This window comes from Nicotiana tabacum, chromosome 11 (assembly GCF_000715075.1).
Source record: "Nicotiana tabacum cultivar K326 chromosome 11, ASM71507v2, whole genome shotgun sequence".
In the NCBI taxonomy this organism is placed as follows: Eukaryota; Viridiplantae; Streptophyta; class Magnoliopsida; order Solanales; family Solanaceae; genus Nicotiana; species Nicotiana tabacum.
Window position 1 is genome coordinate 179,759,683 of NC_134090.1, and position 13,303 is coordinate 179,772,985.

General features: G+C 35.1%; 1 protein-coding gene across 1 annotated transcript; it reads left to right on the forward strand.

Moving 5' to 3' along the window:
- The first annotated feature begins 321 nt into the window (after positions 1–321).
- Positions 322–5,966, forward strand: LOC107797655 (3-phosphoshikimate 1-carboxyvinyltransferase 2). The gene is made up of 8 exons (XM_075225855.1): positions 322–836; positions 1,990–2,234; positions 2,379–2,532; positions 3,523–3,737; positions 3,819–3,936; positions 4,414–4,624; positions 5,242–5,303; positions 5,421–5,966. Exons 1-8 carry the CDS (start codon positions 522–524, stop codon positions 5,637–5,639), a joined length of 1,539 nt encoding a protein of 512 aa, XP_075081956.1. The 5' UTR covers positions 322–521; the 3' UTR covers positions 5,640–5,966.
- The last annotated feature ends 7,337 nt before the right edge of the window (positions 5,967–13,303 follow it).

The following is a 13,303-nucleotide window of genomic DNA, read 5'->3' on the forward strand; positions in this document are numbered from 1 at the left end:
GGAGCACCGGTGCTCCAAACTCCAGTATATTATACTGGACAACTATACTTGCTGGAACTCCAGTATATTATGCTGGAATTCTAGTGTACTTATGTTGGAACTCCATCAGATTATGCTAGAGTTCCAGCATACTTATCCTGGAACTCCAGTATAATATACTGGCGTATTTTTCGGGTTTTGAACAGTCTTTTCGCTCAGATTTATCTTTACATGAAAGTGGCTAAATTTCGATTATTTTTGAAATTTGGCTATTTTTTAAACGACCAGTTGTAAATCTGACTATTTTTGAATTTCTCCGGACAAAAAATTCTCCGTTAGAACAGAGCTGAAACAGATAAAATGGTTGGTGAAAGTAGTCAGCGGGACATCATACAACAATCCATTACCTTTCAGTCTACCTACTCCTCCACAACAACAAATTTCAGTAATTAAAATCAGAATACAACAAGAAATCTCCTTTTGCACTTTCAACTTATAAATCAAACCACACCAAAATACAAAGAGAGAGAAACTAAAGAAAGATGGCACAGATTAGCAATATGACACAAGGGATACAAACCCTTTATCCCAATTCCAATATTTATAAACCCCAAATTCCCACATTTTCACCTTTTCTTTCTTTTGGATTGAAAAATTCAGCAAAATCTATGTGGGTCTTGAAAAAAGATTCAGTCTTGAAAAAAGATTCAATTTTTAGGATTTCAGCATCAGTGGCTACAACACAGAAACCCACTGAGATTGTGCTGCAACCAATTAAAGAAATATCAGGCACTGTTAAATTACCTGGCTCTAAATCCTTATCCAATCGTATTCTCCTTCTTGCTGCCCTATCTGAGGTAATTAAGTAGCTGATATATACACACACACATGTGTGTGTAGCCAATTTTTTGGAATAGTTTGGTTCACATGTTAGTTATGCCGTAATTATAATGCAGGGATTATGCATGCAATACTAATAATTAAGGGATTGTTTGGTTCACATGTTAGTTGCTATGTGGCTGGGACTCCCCAAAGTGATGACTTACCTGTATCGGGTCCTCCAAAAATAGTATCCGACACGGGTGCGTTCACATTTTTGGAGGATCCGACACGGGTGCGTTCACATTTTTGGAAGATACGACACGGGTGCGTCATCACTTTGGGGAGTCCGCACAATATAGGTTAGTCGTGCCGGGATTATAAGGTAGTTATTATTTATGCAATGACTAATAGCGACGAGATTGTAGATTGTAATACATGAATTAATTACTCTAAAAGGGCATTTTTGTCTACATAATTTAATCACTGCATTGCTGCATGTTCTTATTCCCCAATTTATCCCTCATAAAATACATAAATTCGTGCATAATTCCATAATGCCAACCATACACTGCATAAGTTATGCGGCTTCTGTTTGTTTATCTTATGCCATCAAGCAAACAATGTATTGTCTTATGCTGAATTTTGTAATGGAATTAATTGTTCCTATAACCAAACGATTCCATTGGTTAGATAGCAGAACACAAGAATGACTTGTGTATGCGAACATTCGATACGGCCAATTTGTGGTCGAAATGGTATGCTTATTATGAAAAAGGAAAAAAGAAAGGAAAAGGAATATTTTGCATACTCCCGATTGAAGTTTGTCATTGTTTACAGTTAACACTTAGCTTGATATGTTATTGAAGTTTTCTCTTCTTTTCCCCCTTAGAAAGGTTAGTGTGGGGACGGAAATGTGTGCTTAGCAACACCTTAATCGAAGTGTAAGATGCCTTTAATAACATAACATGTGAACCAAACAATCCCTAAACGTATTGAACCATGATCAACGTGTTGAACTTCTTTAAGCTGTGAAAGTTCACGTTTTTCATTCTTTTTGCATAAGATGATCATTACATTAGGTTTCATTTGCTCCTTTACTTGATGCGATGTTCTTTTACTTTATTATTTTCGCTGTGTATCTTAATAATCTTTTGTGGTCATTAAATGCAACTGGCATTTGAATTTCAGGGAACTACTGTGGTTGACAATTTACTAAGCAGCGATGATATTCATTACATGCTTGGTGCCTTGAAAACACTCGGACTGAATGTAGAAGAAGACATCGCTAACCAACGAGCAACTGTTGAAGGTTCTGGTGGGCTATTCCCTGTTGGTAAAGAGTCCAAGGAAGAAATTCAACTTTTCCTTGGAAATGCAGGAACTGCAATGCGGCCACTAACAGCAGCCGTTGCTGTAGCTGGCGGAAATTCAAGGTCTAATAGCATCCCTCTTCATACCAATTTATCCTTTTAGGTTTCAGTTAAAGCATTTCAATGACATGGAGCCAAATAGAGCAGAAAGGTTAGTGCGGAATGATTACAACGTTACTAACTTAAATTTATCATTCTCATATACAGGTATGTACTTGATGGAGTTCCTCGAATGAGAGAGAGACCAATTGGTGATTTGGTTGATGGTCTTAAGCAGCTTGGTGCAGAGGTTGATTGTTTCCTTGGTACGAAATGTCCTCCTGTTCGAATTGTCAGCAAGGGAGGCCTTCCCGGAGGGAAGGTGAGGATTACAAATTCTACTATATAGTATCTATAATGTTAAGAAATCTTATCTTAAGCTGAAGCAGAGAAGTCTTTGCTGATAAAGTTAAGGTACTTTATGTTTGGAAGAAATTGAACTCAAAAGCCAAACACGAAAGTTCTTAACAGTAATAAGTTGAATGACTACAAATTTGTATCAAGCTCAAACACATATAGCTAGCTGTTTTTATAAGAAATAGGACTCAGGAACTACATTCCCAAACAAATCAGGAATCACAGTTCTTGTCAATGAAGAAGCTATTTACAAGGAAATAAAATAATTCGCCATCATTGCGGAATCAACTGTCCTAATTTCTATTTATAGTTATGGGAAAATTTTCCCCATTTTTTAGAAGAGGAACTTATTCCCTTCACTGTTCTTAAGTATTCTAATATAAAAGTTACTATGGAGACTTCTTTATAGTAAAGAGGATTCAAAGAGTTTAAAAGTTACCTCTATCTCGCCCCCAGGGCTTTGGTCTAATGGTAATCGCGCAATACATGTTGGATTAGGCGCACTGCGCACACCACGGGTTTCAACCCTGCCGGAGACAAAAGTCTGGTATTTAAGTTGAGAATGGTAGAGGGGCAAGGCCATTATCCACTGAGTTTCGAACCGTACCACTGCCCTCAGGGATTTTTCATTATAAAAAAAATAAATTACCTCTATCTTCCCTAGCTTTAAAAAGAATAATAAAACTTCAATCTTTACAATTTAAGTCACGCGCGTATCAAACAACTCCTAAACCAATGAATAAAACTTACCTAAAACAAGAAGCTAAGAACCCTAACCTGTAGGACTACTATAGGTAGGAGTTGGACTTGCAACATTACTTAATGAATAGTAATATTGCTATTACAGTGTTCTGTCAACAGTCTCTTTTGCTCGCCTTTTCTTTTTTCGAAGCATAGAATACCGTTATCGTTCAGAAATTCTTGCTTTAGTTATTTTTTTTTGACTATCTTTTAGGTAAAGCTCTCTGGATCAATTAGCAGCCAGTACTTGACTGCTCTGCTTATGGCTGCTCCACTGGCTTTAGGAGATGTGGAGATTGAAATCATTGACAAACTAATTTCCGTACCTTATGTCGAAATGACATTGAAGTTGATGGAGCGATTTGGTATTTCTGTGGAGCACAGTAGTAGCTGGGACAGGTTTGTTGTCCGAGGAGGTCAAAAATACAAGTAAGTCTGTTTTCAAATCATTTTAATGGCTTGAGAAGTTTATTACCAAAACTATTTAAGTAAAGATTGATGTAATATTAGGTCTCCTGGAAAAGCTTATGTGGAAGGCGATGCTTCAAGTGCTAGCTACTTCTTGGCTGGAGCGGCCGTCACAGGTGGAACTGTCACTGTTGAAGGTTGTGGGACAAGTAGTTTACAGGTATTGCTCAGGCCGTTTGAGCCAGGGGAGGGGTTTGCATGTTGAACGTATCTGTTATCTTTCTGTCTTGACTTTGTCGAAGCATCCTAATATGTACCCACATTTGCCCCCAGAGCTTTGGTTTAGTGGTAAGAGTGCAACCCCACAGGTGAATTAGACTCACATCATGGGTTCGAATGCTACCACAGACAAAAGTCTTGTATTGAAGTGGTGAAGGATAGAGGGGTGGGCTCATTATCCACAGAGTTTTGAACTATGCACCACTAGCCCTCGGGGATTTCTCGATTATCAGAGAAAGAAAAAAAGTACCCACGTATTGCATATGTACACGTTTGGTTTTTGTTAGGTATTAAAGCATTGTGGATGGTACATTCTTAATTCTTTACAATAGCACCTAAGTCGATGAATGCATTGAGATGACTTTCAATGTCATGGTTAAAGTTTCTCATTTGTCTGTTTATGTTTGCCTTTGTGAAGGGGGATGTCAAATTTGCTGAGGTTCTTGAGAAAATGGGAGCAGAAGTTACGTGGACAGAGAACAGCGTCACAGTCAAAGGACCACCAAGGAATTCTTCTGCAATGAAGCATTTGCGTGCCATTGATGTGAACATGAATAAAATGCCTGATGTTGCTATGACACTTGCTGTAGTTGCACTTTTTGCCGATGGTCCCACTGCTATAAGAGACGGTTTGTTTTCTGGAGACCAGATCGAATTCAAAACTTTCTTTTATTTCTAGCATAATTAACTAGCTGAGCGGGACCAGATCTGCTATGCTGCTATATCCATAATCTTGAGAGGATTTCCCACATCATTACATACAAAATATACGCTTTTAGTGACTACTAGTCCAATATACTCTTCTGGTTAGATACGATCTAAGAAACTGAGCTGATTTATAATTCTATGTGCTCAACAAGCTTTAACAATTATACTAAAGTTAAAGATTTCTATGGGCTGAGTATGAAGATCTTTATACTTTCAGACCTCTCTATAACATCGTCCCTATATAACAACACTTCATTATAAAAAGCCAAGCTTTTACGGAACCAATTTTTATGTTATGTTATAATATATGTTCTCTATAACAGTATTTCGCTATAACATCCAAAAATATTCGAAACAAATGAGTCTATTATAGAGAGGTTTGACTGTAATGCAAATAGGTATGAGTTATTCACTTCTAGCATAATACTCTTATTTGAGCAGAGTATTATGTTGAAAGGTTGTGTATTTTCTCTTTTTTCCTGTTCTTTTCTTCTTTCTTTATTGTGCTAATTTAAAAATTCCTCTTTTCTGTTATCAGTTGCTAGCTGGAGAGTCAAGGAAACTGAGCGCATGATCGCCATATGCACAGAACTTAGGAAGGTAAAGTCGTTACTGGTTTTGAACACATTTGCATCTCCCAAGCCTTAGTGTAATGATGATGAAGTTGTTCGTTGTTCTTTCTTTCCTTATTCTTTCCTTTTTGCATGAATACTACAGTTGGGAGCAACTGTTGAAGAAGGACCAGACTACTGCATAATCACCCCGCCTGAAAACTTAAATGTGACCGAAATTGATACATACGACGATCACAGAATGGCCATGGCTTTTTCTCTTGCTGCTTGTGCAGATGTTCCGGTCACCATCAACGACCCTGGCTGCACTCGGAAAACCTTCCCAAACTACTTTGATGTCCTACAGCAGTACTCCAAGCATTGAAACCGCTTCACTATGTTGTAGAGTGTAAGAAAGAACAGGTAAAAGAATTTAGTTCTTGTACAAGACGGGCTATAACTGGTATCTGAACCACTCTGGTGTTGACTTCAGATCAGAAGGGCATCGATCCAAGGCTTCGAACTCTTTAATTATTTGTCATGTGATGATGTTCAATATTTTTGATGAAGTTGAGCTTCTTGTTTTTGAAGGAATGTACACTAAATAGAGTTAAGAATAACTAGTATTGGAACAGTGTAAGGAGTACTATTTTGAACATGGTGATTCAGTTACTCTGAGAGTTTTTATTTTATTAATCAAATCTCTGTTGCATAATATTAGCATGAGATGAGTTTAAATGGAGTAATGTGGTCGGTCAAGATTCATATCGCTGACTCTAATTTGTTTTGGATTGAGGCGTCGTTGTTGTATTGATCAAATATATTAAGAAGCACTTTACAGTAAAAAACTACAATTCCAGGCTGCAGGAAAAGTGACTATGAAGTAAATATTTCTCTATTTAATTTCTTTCAAACTATATTTTTCTTTAATATTTTTAGTATTTAACTTGATAAGGAATTAAGGACAAGTCTATGCACTTCAATAATTTGCACTTACAATTGATATATATCTGTGTGCGTACATGTGCAGGGTAGATAATTTGTCATATAATTTAAAAAGTAAAGAAACTGATTCCAAAAAGTTTTCACAATATACCAACAAATCAATTATTTTCATCACAACCAGAAAATATAATTCAGCTTCACGTTATGAACACACAAAAGTTCTTTTTCCCTTCAACATTACTCCTTTTAACTTTTTAGTTAGAAAAAGGTATGTAATTGAAGGAACATGCATTTTGTTGGCAATAATTTTTATATGTATTTAATTTGTATTTATCTAATAGTTTTATTGGATATTAAGCTATTAGAGCTCTTTCTTGTTTCGGTTCAAAAAAGGCCGATACTTTTCCTTTATCGAGAATCGAAACATAGCATCTGAGGTTGCATTAATCGAGAATACACAACAGAAAAAATTAATCTATTTCCAAATTTTACCTTAAAAGCAACAACAACAACAACAACAACAACAACCCAGTATAATCCCACACGTGGAGTCTGGAAAGGGTAACTTGTATTACCTTAAAAAATGTAGAATTTTTTTTTTCAAAAAATTTCTCGAATTACGTATTTTCTCCTCGTAAGACTAAGAACAATGAATAAATATTTATATTAAAAAAAGGAATCAAATCACACCATGAGTTTTTCCTTATTTCAGTTCAAAAGTGGATACATGCCTTCGGTGCCACTAGTGGATTTAATAATTTTTTCTTTATTGCTAACAAAGTGCATGTGTTATTTTCTAGGTTAATATTATAAGTTAAAATAACAAGTATATTTCCTGAAATTCTAGTTTTCTTTATTGCCAACAAAGTGCATATGTGCTAGCTCACAAAAGAACATTAACAAGTTAGTGGGTTAAAAAATAAAAAGGCAGCTCGGTGAACAAGTTATTCTGCATTCACGTAGGGTCCGGGAAAGGACCGTATTCCAAAAAATATGATGTAGACAGCCTACTCTATACAAGTACTAATGGCTACTTTCACGGCTCGAACCCATAACCTATGAATTCAAAAAGAGTTATCTTATTATATCTATATATAGATATTAATTTTGTTTTGCATACATATACATAATTTGAGTCTAAAGCAATAAATCTTATTCACAAAACTCCAAATTTGCTCGTAAAAAGGAGGATTATTTGCCTTTTTTTTTCAAGTTTGTTTGGCGTATTACCTCAAACTAATATGTGATTCTCACATGACTCTGTCCCCGAATCGAAAACAAAGGCATGACCGAGAATGATTGATACCACAGAAAATGATTTTTGAAACAAATGGAGTTTCTTTTTAAAAAAAAATAAAAATAAAAATGATTCTTTAGGTACGTGATTTTCCACATATTTTTTAAGTGATTGGTTGGCTAAGGAAAAGCATTTTATTATGTAAAGCATATTCTTTTGTCACTCGTTTATTGGTCTCTTTCCGGTGCACTAAACTTCCGCTATGTGGGGATCCGGTGAAGGGTCGGACCACAAGGGTATATTGTACGCGGCCTTATCCTGTATTTTTGCAAGATATTGTTTTCACGCTTGAACCTGTAACCTCCTGGTCATGTAACAACAACTTTACCGGTTACGCTAAGGTTCTCATTCCTTTTGGCTAATGAAAGCATTTTATAATGTAAAGCATATTCTTTTGTCACTCGTTTATTGGTCTCTTTCGTTTTCAATAAATAAGATAGTGAAACGACTTTTTTTCTTTTTATTAAATAATTGATCTAATCTTGTTTCTCTAATTACAAGTTGCATAAGTAACTTCTATTCATGGTTATCAATTTTAAAGGCTAAATATTCCCTATTAAAGAAGGAAAAAAAATATTTTTCCACCATAACTCGTGGTAGCCCAACGTTAATACTTGCATTGAAGTCCGATTAATTCAGAAAGAAATATTAAAGGGAAAACGCTTTGCCAGCAAAAAAAATTTCATTCTTCAGGCTCGATACGAAACTTAAAATTAATATTTGAGGGTCCTATTTATTTTACCATAACTTGTGGTAGTAGTCTAGACGGTAAGCTCAAGGTGTTTCTCTCTTTGTTTTCACCAAAATTATTTAGGTAAAACCTTAGAACTAATATTATTGATGATTGCAAGTCACTCCAGCCGAATGGCGATATTTTTAATGAAAAAAAAAATTATTTTTTACAATTCAGAGATCGAACACTAAAAAGGAATTAACAAAATATTGTAATCTGTACTGTAACATATTTCTAATTTATAATTGTCATGCGTTAATGATTCTTAAAACCCATTGTAAGGTTTCTTCTTTTAGAAAAGGGAAAATTTCATATTAAAACAATTGGGTTGCCTCCTTTTCAACTTTATAGTTCATATTTCAATTTACAATTGAGTAGTCCAAAAATTAGAGGCACATATCCGAAAAAGGGGTGTTATTTTCGTTTTTTGGGAGTAAGAAGCGGGATTTTCTTTGTTTTAGCTGGATTTTCTCTGATTCTTTCCAATCTTTTCCCCCAAATACTACAAAAACAAGATCTTGCAATTAATGCAGCTCCAAAACCCCTAGAATTTCTACTTCATCTCGAATTAACAGCAAATCAAACACGAAAAGTGAAATTTTTTTGCTGCTAATCAGCGCAATTTTCATTTTTGCTGCAATTTTGATTTCAATTTTTTGTTCGATGGAGATTTTTCCAGTTTACGTTCTTCATAGTGGTGAATGGGAAGAAAACAAGTTTATCAATTTCGTCAGCGATTGTGTAATAATCGAGTCAACATTCAGCTAAAACAATTTAGTTGCAGCTATTTCGGAACATATTATGATCGATAGTGAGTTAAACATAATAGAGATTAACTTTCTCCTAAATGTTGGTTTGCCACCGATCCTGATTTACAACGATACAGGTGTTAAGATGTATATTGAATTAAAGAAGAAAAACTTGAATTTCACTGAATATCCCTTGTTTGTTACAGTGAAAGAGATTTATGATAATCGTTTGGTTGCTACAAGTTCTAGTTGTGTGGTTGCTACAAGTTCTAGTTGTGTGTTTGCTACAAGTTCCAGTTGTTTGGTTGCTACAAGTTCCAGCTGTTTGGTTGCTACAAGTTCCAGCTGTTTGGTTGCTACAAGTTCAAATTCTAGAGATGTATCCACAATTGATAGCACTGAGATTATTGATATCGAATTTATTGAAAACACGAAATTTAATGAAAACATGGGTATAATAGATGATATATTAAACGAATTTGTTGAGGAAGATCAAGTTTATAAGGATAAAGAGACAGTTGTCAGTGTGATGAAGAACTTGGCTATACGCGAGAGGTTCCAATTCAAGGTGAAGAGATCAAGCACAACAAGGTATGCAAATAATTGTATATTCTGTTATATATGTATAAATATGTATAAAGTAGTATATATTTGTATATGGGTATTAAAATTAGTATATATGTAGTTATGTTTTTGTATACAAGTGTATTTAGAAGTTGAATGATCTTTAATCCTAGGTATCACCTTATGTGTATGGATGACAATTGTGCTTGGAGTTTCAAATCTTCTGCCGTTTTCAAGACAAACATATTCAAAGTGAGAAGTTACAATAATAATCACACATGCGGCTATGGTGAAAGATACTTAACAAAACGTCAAGCTACTTCGGGTGTAATTGCTAGTATAGTCAAGGACAAGTATGTTAATCCAAAAAAAGTTTACACCGCAAATGATATAATAGAGGACATAGAAAAGCAACACGGGATTGAAATGCGCTACATGAAAGCATGGAGAGCTAAAGAGATAGCAATGGCAATGATAAGAGGGAGTCCGAGTGATTCATATAAGGAGTTGCCGAAGTATTTTTATATGTTGGAGCAAACAAATCCAGGAACGATTACAAAGTTGCACAAATCAGAAGATGAATGCTTTCTTTATGCATATGTTTCGCTATATGCATCTATCAAGGGTTGGGAGCATTGCAGACTAATAATGGTTGTTGTTGGAAGTTTCCTTAAAGTAGCATATAAAGGTACCATATTGACTGCTTTCACACAGGATGGAGTTGGTGAGTTGACTGCATCTACCTTATTTCTGCAGTTTGTATAATGTTGTAGTTTCATGTATAAAAGTGTATAGGATTTCACAACTGCTGTTTTTATAAAATTTGCAGTTGGTATAAAGTTGTATAACTGTGTATAAGATTGTATAATTGTCTGAATCATAATATCTATTTTTTATAAACAGGAAAAATCCTTCCACTTGCATATGCAATTGTAGATTCAGAGAATAACAAATCTTGGGAGTGGTTCTTTGTCCAGATAAAGGGTACTTTTGGAGTTAAGGAGGGGATGTATATAGTTTCAGATAGAAATAAAAGCATCTTCAATGCCACAAAAGTTGTGTACCCAGAAGTACCACATTGTTTGCATGTTTCACTTGTGGCAGAATGTAAAGCGCATATTCAAGAAACATCACAAACAATTGAAAGATATCTTCTTTGCTTTGGCTAGAGCTTACACGATAGAGAAGTTTGAGTATCATATGACAGAGATGTGCAAAAATTGATCCGAGGGTGCAGCCTTATTTGTTCGAAATTGGCTGCAATATGACTTCCAATATTGCAGAGTCAATTAATGCAGCAAACAAGGATGCTAGAGAGTTACCAGTAATGCGATTGCTGGAGTACATGACAAATTTGCTATAACAGTGGAACAACAAAAACAGAAAAAGTGCAATGGAGACATCTACAAAGCTTGGCGAAAAGTACGACAAACTCCTTCGGGAAAATCTAATTGCATCGGAGCAAATGACGGTAAAATGAATCAAATATAATGATGCTTGGCACTGCTGACTTGCACTTTACTGCTTGTATAAGGATGTATAACTCTGTATAATAATGTAAATGTTCTTTAACTTTTTTTTAAAAAAAAACTTTTGCAGGTGAGGCTTGCTACGGAGCAGTTATATACTGTGTTTGAAGGAGTAAGGCGAAACATAGTGTGCCTTGAAGAGGGAACATGCAGTTGCGGAAAATTTCAAATGGATGAACTTCCATGTCCGCATGCTTGGGCGGTTTTGAAGAACCAGCAGCTGAAACCTGGCCAGTATTACTCTTTTTACTACAAGAAGGATAAACTCCTTAGAACTTATGAATTTCTAGTGAATCCGATGCCAGATGAGAGTTTATGGGTAATCCCAACATAGGTGATAGAAGATGTGGTCCTACCACCTAAAGGGAGAAGGAATGCAGGAAGGCCAAGAAAGGAAAGACTCAAACCTGCTGCAGAAAAAGAGTCTAAGAGGGCGTTTTCATGTTCTGTGTGTGGACAAGGTGGTCACAATAGAAAAACATGTAGGAATCGACCAAAATAAATAGTTGAAAACATAACACTTCCTATTACATTTGTTGTCATGTTGAGTAGTTAAGTTTCACAAACAATAGAGTTACAAATGTTGAGTAGTTAAGTTTCATAAGCAATCAAGATGTTTCATTATACATGTTTTGATTATCTAATAATAGTGTCTTGTTATTTTTAATGGTACTAAATATATTGATAGATTGTAGAAATACAAAACAGAACTGCTAACAATCAATGGTATTATATGTATACAGACGTATAAATGAGAGTATAAGTTTGTATAAATTTGTATAACTATGTATATTATTGTATACATATGTATAAACCCTGCTACACTAACAAAACTGCAACCATAATGAAAATACATATTTTGTTAAAGGACAAAAGCAACTGAAATATTCATTAAAATTTATGTCATTCACAGCCACAATGTGTAATGACTACCACAAATTACACAAAAATAAAAACATCTATAATATCCTTTAAGGTTATCTCACAAGTAGCAGAATAGTACTTAGACAAAACTAGGCAACAACTCCTGATACATAGAAAAACTACAGTAAAATGGAAAAAACAGAACTACTTTTTCGGTCGTCCCCTCTTCCTCTTCCTAAAATATCTCCCTGTGATTTCATCACCACTAATTGCACCGGACTGTTGTTTTTTTCTTCCATAATCCCACAACAGAGATTCCCACCTGGTGCGAAGTGTCTCAATGTCAAAATTATCTTTTCGAATTTCCTTACCAACGATGAAATAATCAGCAAAGCCAGCAACAAAAGCACCACAATCACTGTAATTAAAAAGAAATAAATCAGATTCAAATAGGTACACTAATAGTAAAATAGTAAAACAATTGAGATTAACATACCGTTTGATATGTTGGGCACATTATTACCCAGATTAATCTGCAAAGCATCAAAATGGGATTTATCGGTATATGGACCATTGTTCCAATCAATGCCCTTCTTCTCGACATAAAAATCAGAACTCTTCAAGAAGTAAGGTATCAGAATTGCATAAGGTAATGCAGCATCCAAAGCAAGTCTATCATTAATAGCTCCATTGTTAGAGTCATAGATGTGGATGCACCTATCTATGAACGTAAACAACCCCAAAACCCAATGGCCCAATTTTGCTCTTCCGCACTTCATATAGATAGGGAGTAAGACATGGTCAACAATGTGCTACAATACATTTGCATCACAATAATATCCTCTAATGTACTCTTCTATCTCATGCCCTTCAGGAATCACTGAAGGATCTTGATTCAATTTGAAATCTTTATACAGAGAGTTGATTTTATTACCAAAGGCAATGTCGGATGTAGTAAACCGCATGGCAACACTCGACCCATATTTTCCCCTCTTCCTCAAATAATAAAAGAGGACATCCAAGTGCCGAGACAAGAAATAAAACAGAACAACCATCACTACCAGATTTTTTAAATATAGAAATTTATACACTATTATAAAGAGGTATACATATTTATACAATGTTATACAATCTTATACTATGATTATACAAAGCTATGTATACACTATGGGGGTCTCAAACAATAAAGATATGCAACACATAAAAAAAGGCATTAGAACAGAAATTGATTAAATACCGTGTCAATCAAAGGTTGACCACAATATGCAAGTGGATGGAACCAATCCTTCGTGGTCACATGACACGAGCCAAAAGTAAAAGCTTCCGCAAGCTTATTTACTTCATTGGGATATATAATTTTGCACTTCA

Coding starts and splice junctions, on each gene's coding strand:
- LOC107797655 (XM_075225855.1), top strand. CDS start 522: ATGGCACAGATTAGCAATATGACACAAGGGATACAAACCCTTTATCCC. Junction 837..1,989: donor TTCTTGCTGCCCTATCTGAG/GTAATTAAGTAG, acceptor TTTGAATTTCAG/GGAACTACTGTGGTTGACAA. Junction 5,304..5,420: donor TATGCACAGAACTTAGGAAG/GTAAAGTCGTTA, acceptor TGAATACTACAG/TTGGGAGCAACTGTTGAAGA.